The following is a 14,639-nucleotide window of genomic DNA, read 5'->3' on the forward strand; positions in this document are numbered from 1 at the left end:
ACGGAACTGATGGGGCTTTTAAAGTCCTGTGGAACTTTTTCCAATTTCACATGTCTTAGAGTTTGCATATACACATACCTTGAAGTTCTTCAGCCATAATTTACATATTTGCACGTAAGCCGATAGAGTTTAGAGAAGATGCCCTTTCACAGAATGCAACGGTTTTTATCCTCCTATAGTGACACCACACACGCTGTTTTTTCTTGCCTTTTATATTTTTACCTTTCACAAATCTTGTATTACAGAGGACATTCCCCGCTTTCTTTTCAAATCTATACCATATTTATACCATATACAGCCTTTGCTCTATTGTTTATCATATGCGTCCAGTGCATTTAGCATTGTCCCACTGTCCCTGAAGGCATCACATGGTAAACAGGAATGTGGTTTGGCTGTTGAAATATCCTGGTAGAAGGAAGAAGAGGATTGCTTCTTATGAATGGACATATCGACCTACGCTTACCGTACATTTAATTTATGTTTCGTCCTCTTTAGTGTGGCAAAGCTAGCTAAGGAAGCGAACAACAGTGGTTTGATGGATCATTTTGTCTAACTAGTTAAATGCTAGCTAGCTAACGGCAGCTAACACTAGCTGTTTAACATTAGCATTACCTACAGCAACACTAACCTGAGCCAAACTGGGGAGAGGGGGGCTGTTTACTCTTAAAACTAACGGTGGTTTAAAGAAAAACAAGTATGTTATTGGACTGTGATCTTCACAAAGCAACTGCCTTTTTCGTGTTAACGTTAGCTTATATTCATGTTAACCCACCGGCGTTTTAAATGTGTAGCTAAATGTCTTTAAAGTTGGGTTTTATGGTAACTCAGCTGTATGTGTTTCCAGAAAAAGCCAGAGAAGAGGTGTTAGTTTTCAAGACAGCCTAGCTAAATCTGAAAAGTGTTGCCATTTCTAGCATTGTCATAAAGCCAACTTAATACTGACTAACTTATGTGCTGTCCTGTGTGTAGCTACAAGATTACAACTTATGCTTATGATCAGTGCTTATAATACGCTTAGTTATACTAAAACTAAACCTGGGAGTCAATTTGGGATGATATCAGTTACAATTTTGTATATTGACATTTGGCAAACAGTGGTCCTTTTAATTTGAAGCTGATGAACTTTAGCATTTTTAGTCGTGTATCTTGTTGTGATGCACCTGCAGGATGTATTCGTAGAAAGCTCCTGTGTTTACTTGACACTAATGTGTGCTTCTAAGCTAGTTTTTTTTTTAAAATAGATAAGTATTTAAAGCATTTAAATGTTTTTTTGTTTATATCAGGACCAAGCAGGACTCTGTGCTGTCTTAAACCTGCTGTCTTGCTGTTCTCATTGTTGTATATGTTTGTCTCTGCCTAACCTACAGGTCATGCATGCAGCTGGGCCTCAACCCTACTCTTTGTACACCCTCTGCTCTTGAGCCACTGTGCTTCCCGTAGGTGGAGGCTCTTCCTCCCTCTAGCCACTGTTTCTCCCTACGGCCCCTGTCAGCCCCAAAGTTCCCTATGTTAACCCTCTTGAGCATGTTTTATTATATCTGTCTGCGGCGACGCTCCAGGAGTGGGACTAGGGGTGAGGCCCTGACCAGTCGACGGGCAGTGGAATCGGGCCAGCGGGCGGTGCTACCGGTCAGCGTGGAAGTGGAGCAGTATGCCAAAGAAGTTCTAGATTTTAGCTCCCACTATGGCAGCGAGAATAGTATGTCCTATACCATGTGGAACCTGGCCGGGGTACCGAATGTCTACCCCAGCTCAGGGGACTTCACGCAGACAGCTGTATTCAGATCTTATGGGACATGGTGGGAAAAGTGTGCCAGTGCCCCGCCACCTTTTCGCCGCACACCTAAAGGCTTCTACAGTCAGGATTATATTGAGCTGGGCTTTGAGGAACCTGTCTACCCTACAGCAGTAGAAGTACTTGAAACCTATTACCCTGGAGCTATAGTTCAGATTCTGGCCTGCTCTCACAACCCGTTCTCCCAGAGCCCACCTACTGATGTCAGGTAACAACAGTCGTCTGTCCTGTCATGGTTTATTCTAAGTGAGTCATTGTTAGTTTAGTGCTGCTCTCATTTTATTAAAAAATCAATAGTTAGGAGAGTTAGCAATCATCATCAAATAAAACTGTGAGATACTGCGCTATTTTGATACCTTCAACTTAACATGATGTTGCAGTTGTAGAAAAGCTTTTTGGGTTCACTCTAGTTTGCAAAGAAAATAAATTGACCAATTTCAGTTTAGCTTCTAAGGATCATTTGATGTGTTGTCTTGTTGATCATTAACCAAAATGTATGTATGTGTACAATGAGAGCAATTATATTATAATAACACAGACGTGGACAAAATTATTGGCACCCTTCCCTTAAAGAAAGAGAAATCCACAAAGGTTACTGAAATAACTGATAAAAGTAATAATACATAAAAAAATTACAAGAAAATAACTCATGAAAATTAGACGTTGCTTTAGAGTTGTGGTTCAACAACTCAACACAGTTTTTTAAAAAACAAACTGATGAAAGTGGCCTGGACACAAATGATGGTACCCCTTGAAAAGATGTTAAATAATTTGACCATAGGGACATGTTAAACTAAAGTGTGTCCTGCAATTAGCATCACAGGTGTCTTCAGTGAGTTGTAATCAGTCAGTCTGTCTATTTAAAGGGTGAAAAGTGGCCTCTGTGCTGTTTGGTATCATGGTGTGTACCACACTCAACATGGACCACAGGAAACTAAGGACAGAGTTGTCTCAGGAGGATAGAAAAAAAAGATAGAGAAACATGTTTAGCATGCAGCTTGATGTTCCTGTGACTACAGTTGCACATATTATTCGGAGGTTTAAGGTCCACAGGACTGTAACCAACCTCCCTGGACGTGGCTGCAGAAGGACAGTGGATGACAAGTTGACGAGACAGATAATACGAATAGTAATCAAAGAGCCCAGAAGAACTTTCAGAGACATTAAAGGTTAAATCCAAGTTCAAAGGTACATCAGCATTGGCCACACCATCAGTCACTGTTTGAGCAAAAGTGGACTGTGATGTGACTGTGGTTCTCAAAAGCAATGTCTGATTTTTATAAGTTCATTTTTAGTAAATGTTTATTTGTTATTATTGTCAGTTTCAAGTTATATCAGTGACCTTTGCAGTTTTTTTAAGGGAAGGGTGCCAATAATTTCGTCCACATCTGTATAATATAATATATTTATAATTACTAGTAACAATATTTTGCAGTATCTTTTTGGCTTGGAGGTTTTTCCAAATATAAGTAAAAAGAAAGATGATTTTACTATAGCTTTTTTTTTATTATTATTATACAGCATGAAATAAATGATTAAAATGTGACTACATGCCTTTGTAGTTTGTTCTCCTAAAACTTGTATATCAAGTATAAATACTTGTGTGTGTATACATGTCCTCTTAGTAGTTTATTGCCACCATCATTGCTGTTTTTTTGGTCAGGCAAAAAAAAAATGTTGAGAGACAAAAGTCAGGGTATGTAGTCTCAATGGATTATCTGTGTGGTCAGGTGTTACACAGTAAGGCACCATAAGGCGTTGTAGTGCTACTGCTGAATTATGGGAATAACATAGGTCTAATACATGTGAGCAAATTACCTGTGTTATGGGCTAATTTTGAGGACCAGGAAAAATATTAGTCTCGAGGATATCAAGCTTGATACAAATATTTTTTTTCCAGGTTAACTCACCCTTCATTCCAGGTTTATGTCAACTAAGTACATAAACTCTACTTGAACTAAACTGAAAGAATGTTGTTGTGACATTACAGTCCAACTGTTGTGTTGTGTGTGTTTCTCTTGTCCAGGTGGGAGGTGCTTTGGTCAGGGGACCCTACCAAGGTGTTGACACCTCAGGCACGACAGTTTTCTCCTAACATTAAGCATATCAGCTTCCCCACCAACCTGCTACGTCTGGAGGTCAACAGCTCTCTGTTGGACTACTACACTGAGCTGGACGCTGTTATCCTGCGCGGAGTAAAAGAGAGGCCTATGCTGGCCCTTTATAAGATGCCTGTCATCGACATTAGTGACCTCAGTGACAGCGAGGAGGAGCTGTCTGATTTGGGAGGTCCTTTCAGGCAAGGCGGAGACGGCAAACACCAGAGGACAGGAAATGGATACTTTGACAAACTGCCATATGAGGTGATAACAGACTAATCATTACAGTAAATGATTCAGAGCTGAGTGGAAGTATAGAAATCTGTTTTTTTTCCTAGACATACATATGCATATACATGGCATGTACCAGCAGATGGTCTGGCAGTTGCTCTGAGGATTTCATTCTGGTAGCCTAGTGCAGTCAGGGTACCGTTGGCTGTGACATAGAGAATATGCCTCCCCAGACCAACACTGACCCACCACAAACCAGCTTTGCTTACTGATGTTACAGGCAGCAAAACGATCACCACGACGTCGCCATAGGAGCTTTCATGCCTGTCACATGTGCTGTGAGCACAGGTCATACTAGAGGACACTGGGCCCTCATGCTCTCGTGAAGTCTGTTTCTGATGGTTTGATCAGAAACATACACACCAGTAGCCTGGGGGATTCATTCATTCTAAAGAGCTCTTGCAGTGCTCCTCTTGGTCCTCAAAGGAGCAGATACTGCCCTTCTATGGCCCTGTCCAGCTTTCTTGCTGTAATGGGCAGTATCTCTTCCATGCTCTTGAGACTATGCTGGGAGTCACAGCAAACCTTCTGGCAACTGCAGGTATGATTGTGAAATCGTAAATGCACTCCTGAGCTACGGGTACTGCTTCATGCTACCAGTATAGTGACAAGGACACTACCAGAGGGACACTACCAGAGCGCCAAACATGAGAGGAATCGGTGGAGAAGGAGCATTTGGCTATGGCCATCATATGCAAAACCATTCTCTTGTTGGCAGTTGTCTTGCTTTTGCCTCATCAATGCCGCTGTTGTCATTTTCATTTGCACCAAAGTGAAACTGACATTCACTTCTGCTTCTTATTTGGAGAAGTTGATATCCCTGAGGTTTAACTGACTTGTTTTTTTGGTTTTTTTTGGCAGCGTTCTTTCATATAAAATGTATGCAAAGCTCATTTTAAACGCGTTAGTGTTTACATTCATGTTTACTAGATTACAGACATTGCTACATTTTTTTTTTTGGCATATTACTGCCACTTGAAGATGAATGGAATGGTGTGAAATCGCTTAGAGAAATATGCATCAGGTCACCTGCGTGCATGGTCATGAGCAAGAACAAACAAAACAGGGACACATAAATAGAACACTACTGTTCTATTAATTAGAAGGAATCTTTCATCAATCTCAGTAAATCTCATAAGAAGGGGCCATAAAAACAGAGCTGCCAATCCTCACATTCATGACACAGGATACAGTATTTATCATTTTTATTTTTATTTTAAAAACCACTACTGAGTGGTGTAGCTCACTGACGGTTTGGCCATTAAAATGAACACGAAATAGAATAATCTGTTTTGTTGCTCTATGTTGTCACATATTACAAGACAATTTTGTCACCACAAGATTACTTGGACATTCTGTAATCATAATTGAATGAATTGAGCACTTATTATGATGTTAAGTTAAAAGAAACTCTAAGGTCATTAACAACAGTTGGCTCTAAACTCATATGTGCCCCTGACTCCATATGTGCACTAATATTCCACCAGTATTCAACACCAACAATGTGGCTTGGACCTATTCTGACACTTGATCTTGTATGCGCTCACGGACACAAAGTCATTTTCATGCCATGCAGATGTATCATGTTGTCTTAGGTGAGCTTCAAAACACCGGCAGTGCTCTTCACATTTGTTCCCTTATCTCCCCTCCAAACCGCTGCCATTAGCAGCAGTCTTCGCAACCGCCATGTGTTTGTTTCAGAAATACAATATAGCTATTATCTGTCAGCTGATACCGGCCTGAACACTGCGTATTGTTAATTCACTGCAACACACACTCACATGAGAAGTCATTGTTTCTCTTTAAGAGGCACACAAACACGCTGCTAAACAAGCTGCCTCACCTCGCCACTGAACCTACTATCAGTGCTTTGTGTCCCAGATAACCACTATTTAGCTCTTCCTGATGGAGGGGATGCAATTAGCATTCTCTACTCTGTTATTGTCTGTTCTCTGCTCGGTTCTACTCCACTCTGTCATGTTCTATATTTTGCTTTTCTTTCCACCATGTTCTCCTATCAAGTCTAACACATTTATGTTTTGTTGTTCGTCTTTGTTTTTGTTGCCTTTCCCGTCTCCTTCATATCTTACCCTTTTCTTTCTCCTCGTCTCTTTTAACCCCGCTCCCCGTCTTCCATCAACAGCTCATCCAGCTGATACTGAGCCACCTGACCCTGCCAGACCTCTGCCGTCTGGCCCAGAGCTGTAAGCTGCTGTACCAGCACTGCTGCGACCCTCTGCAGTACACCCAGCTGAGTCTGCAGCCCTATTGGGCCCGGTTGAGTGACGCCTCTTTGGGACACCTGCAGAGCCGCTGCACCCTTCTCCAGCGGCTCAACCTGTCTTGGACCGGCAACCGCGGGGCTCTCACCCAGAGCGGCTTCAGCAGGTCAGGCAGTCAGCAACCACAAATGACCTTGGGAAACTAGCACATACACACAATCCTAAGCATTTGTCTAGTGGGAGGGAAACAAAGGGCAATTTTATATAAATATAAATATAAAAGATCCTGACATCAGGATAGGAGGGTTAGGATGTTGCCAATATAGAATTAATTTATTTTCTGTGTTCTTTTGCTCTTTTGACTCATATCTCTGCATCTCCCTCCCCAGTTTCATGAAGGCTTGTGGTCTCAGCCTGGTCTGTTTGGAACTGTCATGCTGCCATTTCCTGAATGAGGCCTGTCTTGAAGTCATCTCCCAGACATGTCCAGGGCTGCAGGAGCTCAACCTATCCTCCTGCGACCGTCTCCACCCGCAGGCCTTCATTCACATCTCCAAACTAACCCGCCTCCGCAGGCTTGTGCTCTACCGGACAAAGATAGAGGTACAGTAGACATGGTCAACAGTGTATCTGGAACTTTCAACTGTGAAAATCAAAATGATTCCCTGATTGTAATATGATTATATAGGTTGTTTAGTTACTATATAGAAACATGCCTTTATTTTGGGCAGAATGATCATTTTGAAATGATAGTCTGACTCTGAAGAAGTTTTACTAGATTGTAATTCACAAAAGGAGAAGTTCGTGAAACAGCATCTTATTTAAGCACTAATGAAAACTGAATGATGAAGAGAAAAAAGGGAAGTCTAAAAATGTTTTAGGAGTGTCTTGGTGTTTTGTCTAACCATAAAGCTGCTCAGTGATGCAGCTTAATGACTGTACTAAATGTGTCAAATTTAAAATGTGTCACATTCCTTGCACAGAATGATTAGTGAGTGTCAGAAAGCGATTATAGAAATGACCGAATACTTCCAGTAACTTCATTATTTTAAAATAGACTTATAGTTAGTTTTAGTAAAACTTTCAGAAGCTCTGTCATGATGTGGGACTGATCTCCACAAACTTCTCATCTCACTGTTCACATTGGCTGAAGATAATTCAATGTTGTTGTCTTTGAAGATGAACTGAGTCAACTTTGAAATCAGCGGTCTCAAAGACACGTACTGCATTTGTTCAGGTTCAGACCTGTCTGTAAAACGACTTGTGTTTAGGTGTAACACCTCAGCATTTCTCCCATGTTTGCCGTGTTTCGAAACAGCGTTGTGGGCACGAGGCAGTGTAGAGTTTCTGCGGTGGAGCCAGGCAGCATGCTGCAGGTTGTTTATACCCAGGAAGACAGAGCGAGCTGTGTGCCTGTTTGAGGCCTTGACGTCTCAGCTGTCATTACCCTGTCACTGCTCTAATTAAATGGCTAGCTCGCCCGAGAAAGGTGTTTATAAAGATGCCAGAGACAGACTTGAGTACATACAGTGACACACGCGCGCACTCGCACATACACACACACATGCAAGGGGCTTACACTTTCATGTCTGACACATTTACCTGCCACTGAGATACATGTGTTGGCAGTTGCAGCATTGAATTCCCATATCTCCATCCTAGCAGCAGTGCCACTGGAGAGGTCTCTGTCCTCACTGTGCTTACTCTGTGAGGAGATGTAACAAATATCATGTCTGCAATATTAAATTCCTTTAAATACATGTGTAGTGTCAGTGTTGCCAGGGGGCAACTGACAAAAGACAGGAAATCACTTGACTTGACCTGTTTCTGTTATATAAACATATATTGTTATTTTACAGCTCTTAGATTTACACTCAGATATCAGGGCTTTAATTTATTGTTGAACATTTGGTTCCAACACACCATTTTTATTATGCTGTAAGTTCTTAAATATAACCTGACAACATCGATAAGGTATTCTATAATACTATGATAAGGGTAATAAAATGCATCTGTCTTTTCTTGCTCCTTGTTGCCTCTGCAGCAAACAGCAATTCTGAGCATCCTGACTTTCTGCATAGAGCTGAAGCACCTCAACCTAGGGAGCTGTGTAAGGGTAAGAATGTACATACAAACACAGAAACACACACACAAACAATAAAAAACATCAGATAGATAATATACAGAATTATCCACAACTTAAGGACACTGGATGAATAAATACACAAAAATAATGAAGCTGTAAAAAAACAATTTCCTGTTTAATTTTGTTTTGCTCGGTGTGTCCACTGTGGTACGGCGTACATACAGTGTGTGAGATGGGTGAACATGTAGCAAATGGGAATAGGTGAAAGGAAATCCACAATTTCATCACAGTTTCCTGTTGTGCTCTTTCTTAAGACATAAGTGTCATCATTACAAACAAAGTTATGCAACACTTGGCAATAGAAATACATAAAATGATAGTGACTCCATCAGCTGAAGTTTTAATATCCACCCACTGCTAACTGAGAAATGTTCTGCATGCTGCCATTTCAGTCGGTAAGGTGCCACCACTGGCTGTTAAATTGCATTTCTTTGCTTTCATCTTTGGATGAAAGGATGAAATATGGCCAACATTACCTGACACCAAAGAACAATAACAACCTCACAAACACAAATCACTTCTTGAAAGACTTTTTCTTTCTTTTTTTTCTGATGAAGGTGTTCTGTGTCAGTACTTAGGTTACATGCCTCAAACCAGCCGATACAATTAATCAGCTTTTTATTTTGAATACATTTCAAAAGTTTGTTCCAAATACACAAGGCAGACAGTTACAGTGAAGTTACTATTGATTACTTCATTGCTCACCGCATCATTTTCTCAGCCCTGTGTCATGTCCTAAAGGCCAAATATTAAATTCCATGACTGACACACACATAGGAAAGGTGTCTTATGGTATTTACAGTAGCTGAGGAATAGATTACAGATCTCCTCTACCTCTTTATCATGTTGCTAGCACATAAATCATACCTATTTAAAGAGCATGTACTCTGAATCAAATTGTTTTAGTGGGCTACACCACTCAGTAGTGGTTTTTAAAATGATAAATACTGTATCCTGTGTCATGAATGTAAGAATTGGTAGCCCTGTTTTATATGGCCCCCTCTTTTGAGACCAGGTTGGTGTAGAGATGCATTTTCTGAGGGTTAAAGGCTTCAAACAGCCATTTGCCCTGTGAAAACTGCACACGCTGGACAGAGAGTAAATAAATGTTAATTGCTGGCTGTCTCTCCTGCAGATTGAGGACTATGATGTTGTGGCCAGTATGATGGCTGCTCGCTGTCGCTCACTCTGCTCACTGGACCTGTGGCGCTGCAGAAACCTGACAGATCGAGGCCTGGCCGAGCTTGTCTCAGGCTGCAGGTAAATAGTGCCAACAGATGTAATGGTTTAAAGAGCATTTGCACTCACTGAGCGAAATAAATATGATTGAATTCAACTGCATCAACATTCACTCAGGAACACAAGTGTCTTGTTGCTACTTTGTGCTACTGTAAGGATATGTCTCCCTCTGAATTGTAAATGTAGTTTAGATGCCTGTAAATACTATACTACTAAAATATTTTCAATGATTACCTGACTTTATGATTGTTAAACTAGAGTTTTTATTATTAGCCTTCTGATTGCCTTCACAGTTACCACCATTATAATCACAAACGGCTCAATCTCACAGACCACAGAGTCATAGCGGAGCTTGTTTGTTTCTAGTGAATGTGTGAATTTGTGGACTGAGTCACCCCAGTTTCTCTGTCTGTTCTGTGGTCATTCAGAATGCTGGAGGAGTTGGACCTGGGCTGGTGTCCCACACTGCAGAGCAGCACCGGATGTTTCCAGCACCTCGCCCGCAGCCTGCCGCGCCTGCACAAACTCTTCCTCACTGCCAACCGCACCGTCTGTGACTCAGACATAGAGGAGCTGGCTGCCAGCTGCCCCTCACTGCAACATCTCGACATACTGGGTAAGCACCCATCTCACACAGATGTGGGCATCTTTACAGTCATTTTGTTGTTAGTGATGGCCATGTCTCTGTATCTTTAACGTTTAGGTATATGGTTCTTTTTCGTATCATATATCCTTATTGTGTCCTAAAACTGCATGTGCAAACATTCAGTCGAAGTAGAATGGGATCATTGCTTATTCATCTGATATCACTCAATCATTATTTAGCTTTGGAAACATGTAAGTTCTGTACAAATCTGTGATAAACACACATATGTTGTAAGTGACTGCATTTATTTGTTATTTAGCATGATTGTACTGTACTTGAATCATCCCTGTAGACTTGATTGGCCTGTGGCTAGCCCAATCCCAAATTTGCGTTTGAGAATTTCCAAAAACTTAGAATTTAACTGCAAACAGAAACTCAGATAATCTGCTTAATATTGATTTGAATAAAATATAGCTCAGTAAGCTAAGTTGCAGCAGCTCACCACCGCAGTGACTGCGGTTCCCGTTGCATAAGTTGATGAGCTTGACAGCACAGTGACATGATGAGTGTTATTCAGCCTGGCTACAGTATGGTAATATGTCAGTAGTGCTTTGGCTATTACCATTGTGCTACAGTAGTTGGATTGGTCTGTGTTCTGGTTGAAGTAATGCACAAAGTAAATTATGTCATTTTGCTCAGTTATAAGAAATGGTTGTAAATATTGTTGATATTGTTGGATGACTGCACAAAATAATTGACTTAAAATGTAAAGATGCTCTTTATTTTTTCATTTTCTTGCTTTTCTCATTTGTATTTTTGAGCTTGTGATACATTTTTGTCTTATATCTTTTCGTCTCTGTTGTGACCTATCTAATGGACAGGTACACGGTTAGTGAGTCCTGCCTCGCTGAAGAAACTCCTCCAGTCATGTCCTCAACTTCACCTCCTGGACGTCTCCTTCTGCTCCCAGATAGACATGCGGGTGGTCCAAGAGCTCTGTGGCCTTTTCCCCAATGTGGCCATCAAGAAGAGCTTCACACAGTGATCCCAGTGTCATCTTATTTCTTACTTTCCAGAGGAAGTATGAGCATCATCAGCAAACACTGCCCCAGGGTGGAAAAGTACCAGGTTAGATGCTGGAGGATGCCTGCATCTGCAGATGAAATCTACTTTCAGCTCTCAGTAAATAAAGCAGTGGGACTAGGTGAAGACGTTCTTTGGATTAGCTGGCTCAACGCAAACAACTTCAGACTCCTAGTTAGAGGATTATAGAACCTGAGATTGTTTTTGTTGTTATTTTTTGGGGGGTACTTAAAATCAGGATTGTTGCAGTAAAGCTGCTGCATCTTCCTGGAATTTGAATCACAGATTAAGTATTCCCAAGCAACACAAGTCTAAGGAATATGCCTTGGTACTGGATGCAAGACAAAAAGCAAAAGTTCTGAAAAATGCTCCTTTGAATATCTTGTTAGGACAATAACAAGACAAGACAAAGAAAAAAAAGGAAAAACAAACCCTTACTGGAAACAGTTGGAAAGCTGCAGTGGTAACTCATGTTAGCTGGTAACATATTTAAACATCAGGGCCTTGGTCAGTGCCTTGTCAAAATATGCAGCTATCATGTTTTTTTGTTTGTATGTTTTTTTGAATAAGGGTCATTATGACATCTCTCAACATCAAGCCAGTTTGATTTAATTCTAGGAAATCATACTTGATGTTGTTGCACAGTGCAGCGTGGACAGTGTCAATGCAAGTGTCACAAGGTAATTTGCGTTGCAGCAAGCCGAGTGCAGAATCACTAGGATCTCACGTTGAAAAGAAACTTGCCATCAACTGTCCTTGCACCTGAGATTCACTGGCAACATGCTCTCATCAAAAACATACTGTACGTGAGAACCTGTCAGCAAATTGGAACTACATTTGCTTTAATTTACACATACGCTATAAATGCAGGAGTAGGAAAACACCCAAGGCATCAAATCAACAACAGACAGACTGACTCATACAAAACAAAGCTTTGAGAATTAACAGTTAACAGCCGGTAACCATAAGAACCACAATGTGCAGTTGTTTAACACAAGGAAAGGAAACCCTCATATTGGAGAAGCTTCAACCAGTGAGCAAAAACCTCTCATAGCATTTATAGAAATGATATTAATCATAATAAAAGTGCTGCTGTAAAAGTTTCTCCATAATTTACCGATGGGTGTATAAAAACAAAAAAAGATCTTTTCTAGAGACAGGCATGAAAGACACCTTATGTTAGAAGCTTAATGTTAAACTAAGCTCTTAGGTATGTGAGATACTTGGAAACACCTTATCTGGCCCAAGTAAAGCAAAAGTCCAGGTCAGGTTTTTCTGGCAGCCAGGCCGATGTTACATAGATCTGTTTATACTTGTGCATATATAGGTCTACAGGTCATTCATCATGTTAGTGATTTGAGAATGTGGATGTGACAGTTTCAGTGTCCACAGCTTAGATTTGTTTAAATGTCACCAGTTCCATCTCGCTTTCGCGCTGTTGCATGATTTTCCTGTGGTCACTCACATGAACTGTACAGTACGTCACTACTTTGACTAGAGCCGCCTAATTATGGTGTGCACTTACCCACCAAACGATCCATTGATGGGAGGAGTACTGTGAAGTAAGTCGAGGGTAGTGTGTTAAAATGACAATGAAAAGTGTAAATAATCTATTTGACTTCAGTATTTTCCTGAAACTCAGGGGTTATATATTCAATCTTGTTTAATTTTTTTTTATTATTTATATTTTACTATAGAAACCAGCACAAGACATCTTTACTGAGTGACACCAGACTGAGTCAGCTTTGAGGTTACCTATTGGTGTTGCTGTTAAATGACACTCAAATAACACAAATAATTATTAGCACTGAAGTAACTGAGGCAGAACTCTTGCATATTGTTGAATGTTGAATGTTGCAGTAATTGTATGCTGGTGAAAAATATGTTGCTGTTCCTAATTATTTAATTTTTGTAATATTTAAAGCCACAGATGCAGTGTGGCGGAAATGCTTGAATAGCATTTCTTTTTTGAGGTTGAAGTTTTTTTATTTTAAGCACATGCTATTAGTCAATATTTGTGCCTTATACTCCTGTTTGAATGTGGCGTGATGTCCGTGTGGTACAGATTGTAGTGAAGTCATTCGCTTTTATGCCCTTCAACCAAAGTAATGCACACAAACCTGGTCATTAGTCTCACTACTATACGTGACCAGTTTATATGCCATATACTGTATATCAGCCATGTTATTATTATGCAAAATAATATTTATTTTTACTTTAGTGTGTAATTAAAAATTCTATTTAAAGTAATTTTCCTTATACATATATGAACAGTAATATAAAAGTCAGGAAATAAAAGTGTTTAGTTTTATCACCCAAACTCAAACGTGAAGAATGATTTCTGCTTCACTACATTCAGGTCACGCCTCTTACATAGCACAGAGAATATCAGTAACTCTTTAAACGAATGAAAGCAAGGAGAAACTGACTAAATATGCTTTCTAGCAAGTCCAGAGCTGTTTTTTACATGTTGCATAATGTTTATTGAAGGCATGCTGGATTAAGATGTAAACACTGGAAACATTTTTTAAGCAGTTCGCCTAGCTGTTGGGTTTCAAGGCACAATGTGAAGAGCTCTAGTAAAAATAAAAATTTTAAAAAGTTGCTGTTAGATGCATATTTGTCAAACTAAATTAATATCCAGACATTTGGTAATGTGTAAGAAAAAATATATAACTCATCAAAAATAATAATAAATACTGTATAGTGAGGGAAATTTGAAAGGATTTGGCCTCAGAATTATTAATGATGCTCACTATGGTGGTTTCCCTGCTTCTCTGTGCTACGTTAAGCTGAAGACCTGACCGCTACAGGATAAAATCCAACGGATATCAATCTGATCATAGGTTTAATTGAAAAGTCTAAAATGCTGCACTGTCCCCAAAACATGCACTTCTGTTGGAGCTGATATTTTTTTTATTTGTATTTGGTAGGAGCTGTGTTTTAAACACGATGACTGTGCTAAAAGAATGACACTGTACCGTGTGTACACAAGACCTCCCATTCAGATGATGCAAATATTACTTCCCTGAATGGAAATTGGGTGGTTGAAGCCGAGAGTAAGTTTATTATAGCTGATTGACTGGAAGCCGAGGAGAGCATGCATAAACTACTTCATGTTTACCTCACCGAAATCCACACAGTCATTTCTAATATATTTTAAGATAATTGCTTCTCA

At 40.1% G+C, this 14,639-nt stretch overlaps 1 protein-coding gene across 2 annotated transcripts; it reads left to right on the forward strand.

The window, feature by feature from the left end:
* Window positions 1-359: 359 nt before the first annotated feature.
* Window positions 360-11,423, forward strand: fbxl4 (F-box and leucine-rich repeat protein 4). 2 transcript variants are annotated; one of them, XM_026371486.1, is made up of 9 exons: window positions 360-464; window positions 1,368-2,003; window positions 3,822-4,158; window positions 6,329-6,573; window positions 6,797-7,010; window positions 8,452-8,523; window positions 9,689-9,813; window positions 10,221-10,408; window positions 11,260-11,423. In XM_026371486.1, exons 2-9 carry the CDS (start codon window positions 1,507-1,509, stop codon window positions 11,421-11,423), a joined length of 1,842 nt encoding a protein of 613 aa, XP_026227271.1. In that variant the 5' UTR covers window positions 360-464; window positions 1,368-1,506. The 2 variants fall into 2 exon arrangements, with proteins under 2 accessions (XP_026227271.1, XP_026227272.1); XM_026371487.1 differs by having other exon boundaries at window positions 367-694.
* The last annotated feature ends 3,216 nt before the right edge of the window (window positions 11,424-14,639 follow it).

This window comes from Anabas testudineus, chromosome 16 (assembly GCF_900324465.2).
Source record: "Anabas testudineus chromosome 16, fAnaTes1.2, whole genome shotgun sequence".
NCBI classification, from domain to species: Eukaryota; Metazoa; Chordata; class Actinopteri; order Anabantiformes; family Anabantidae; genus Anabas; species Anabas testudineus.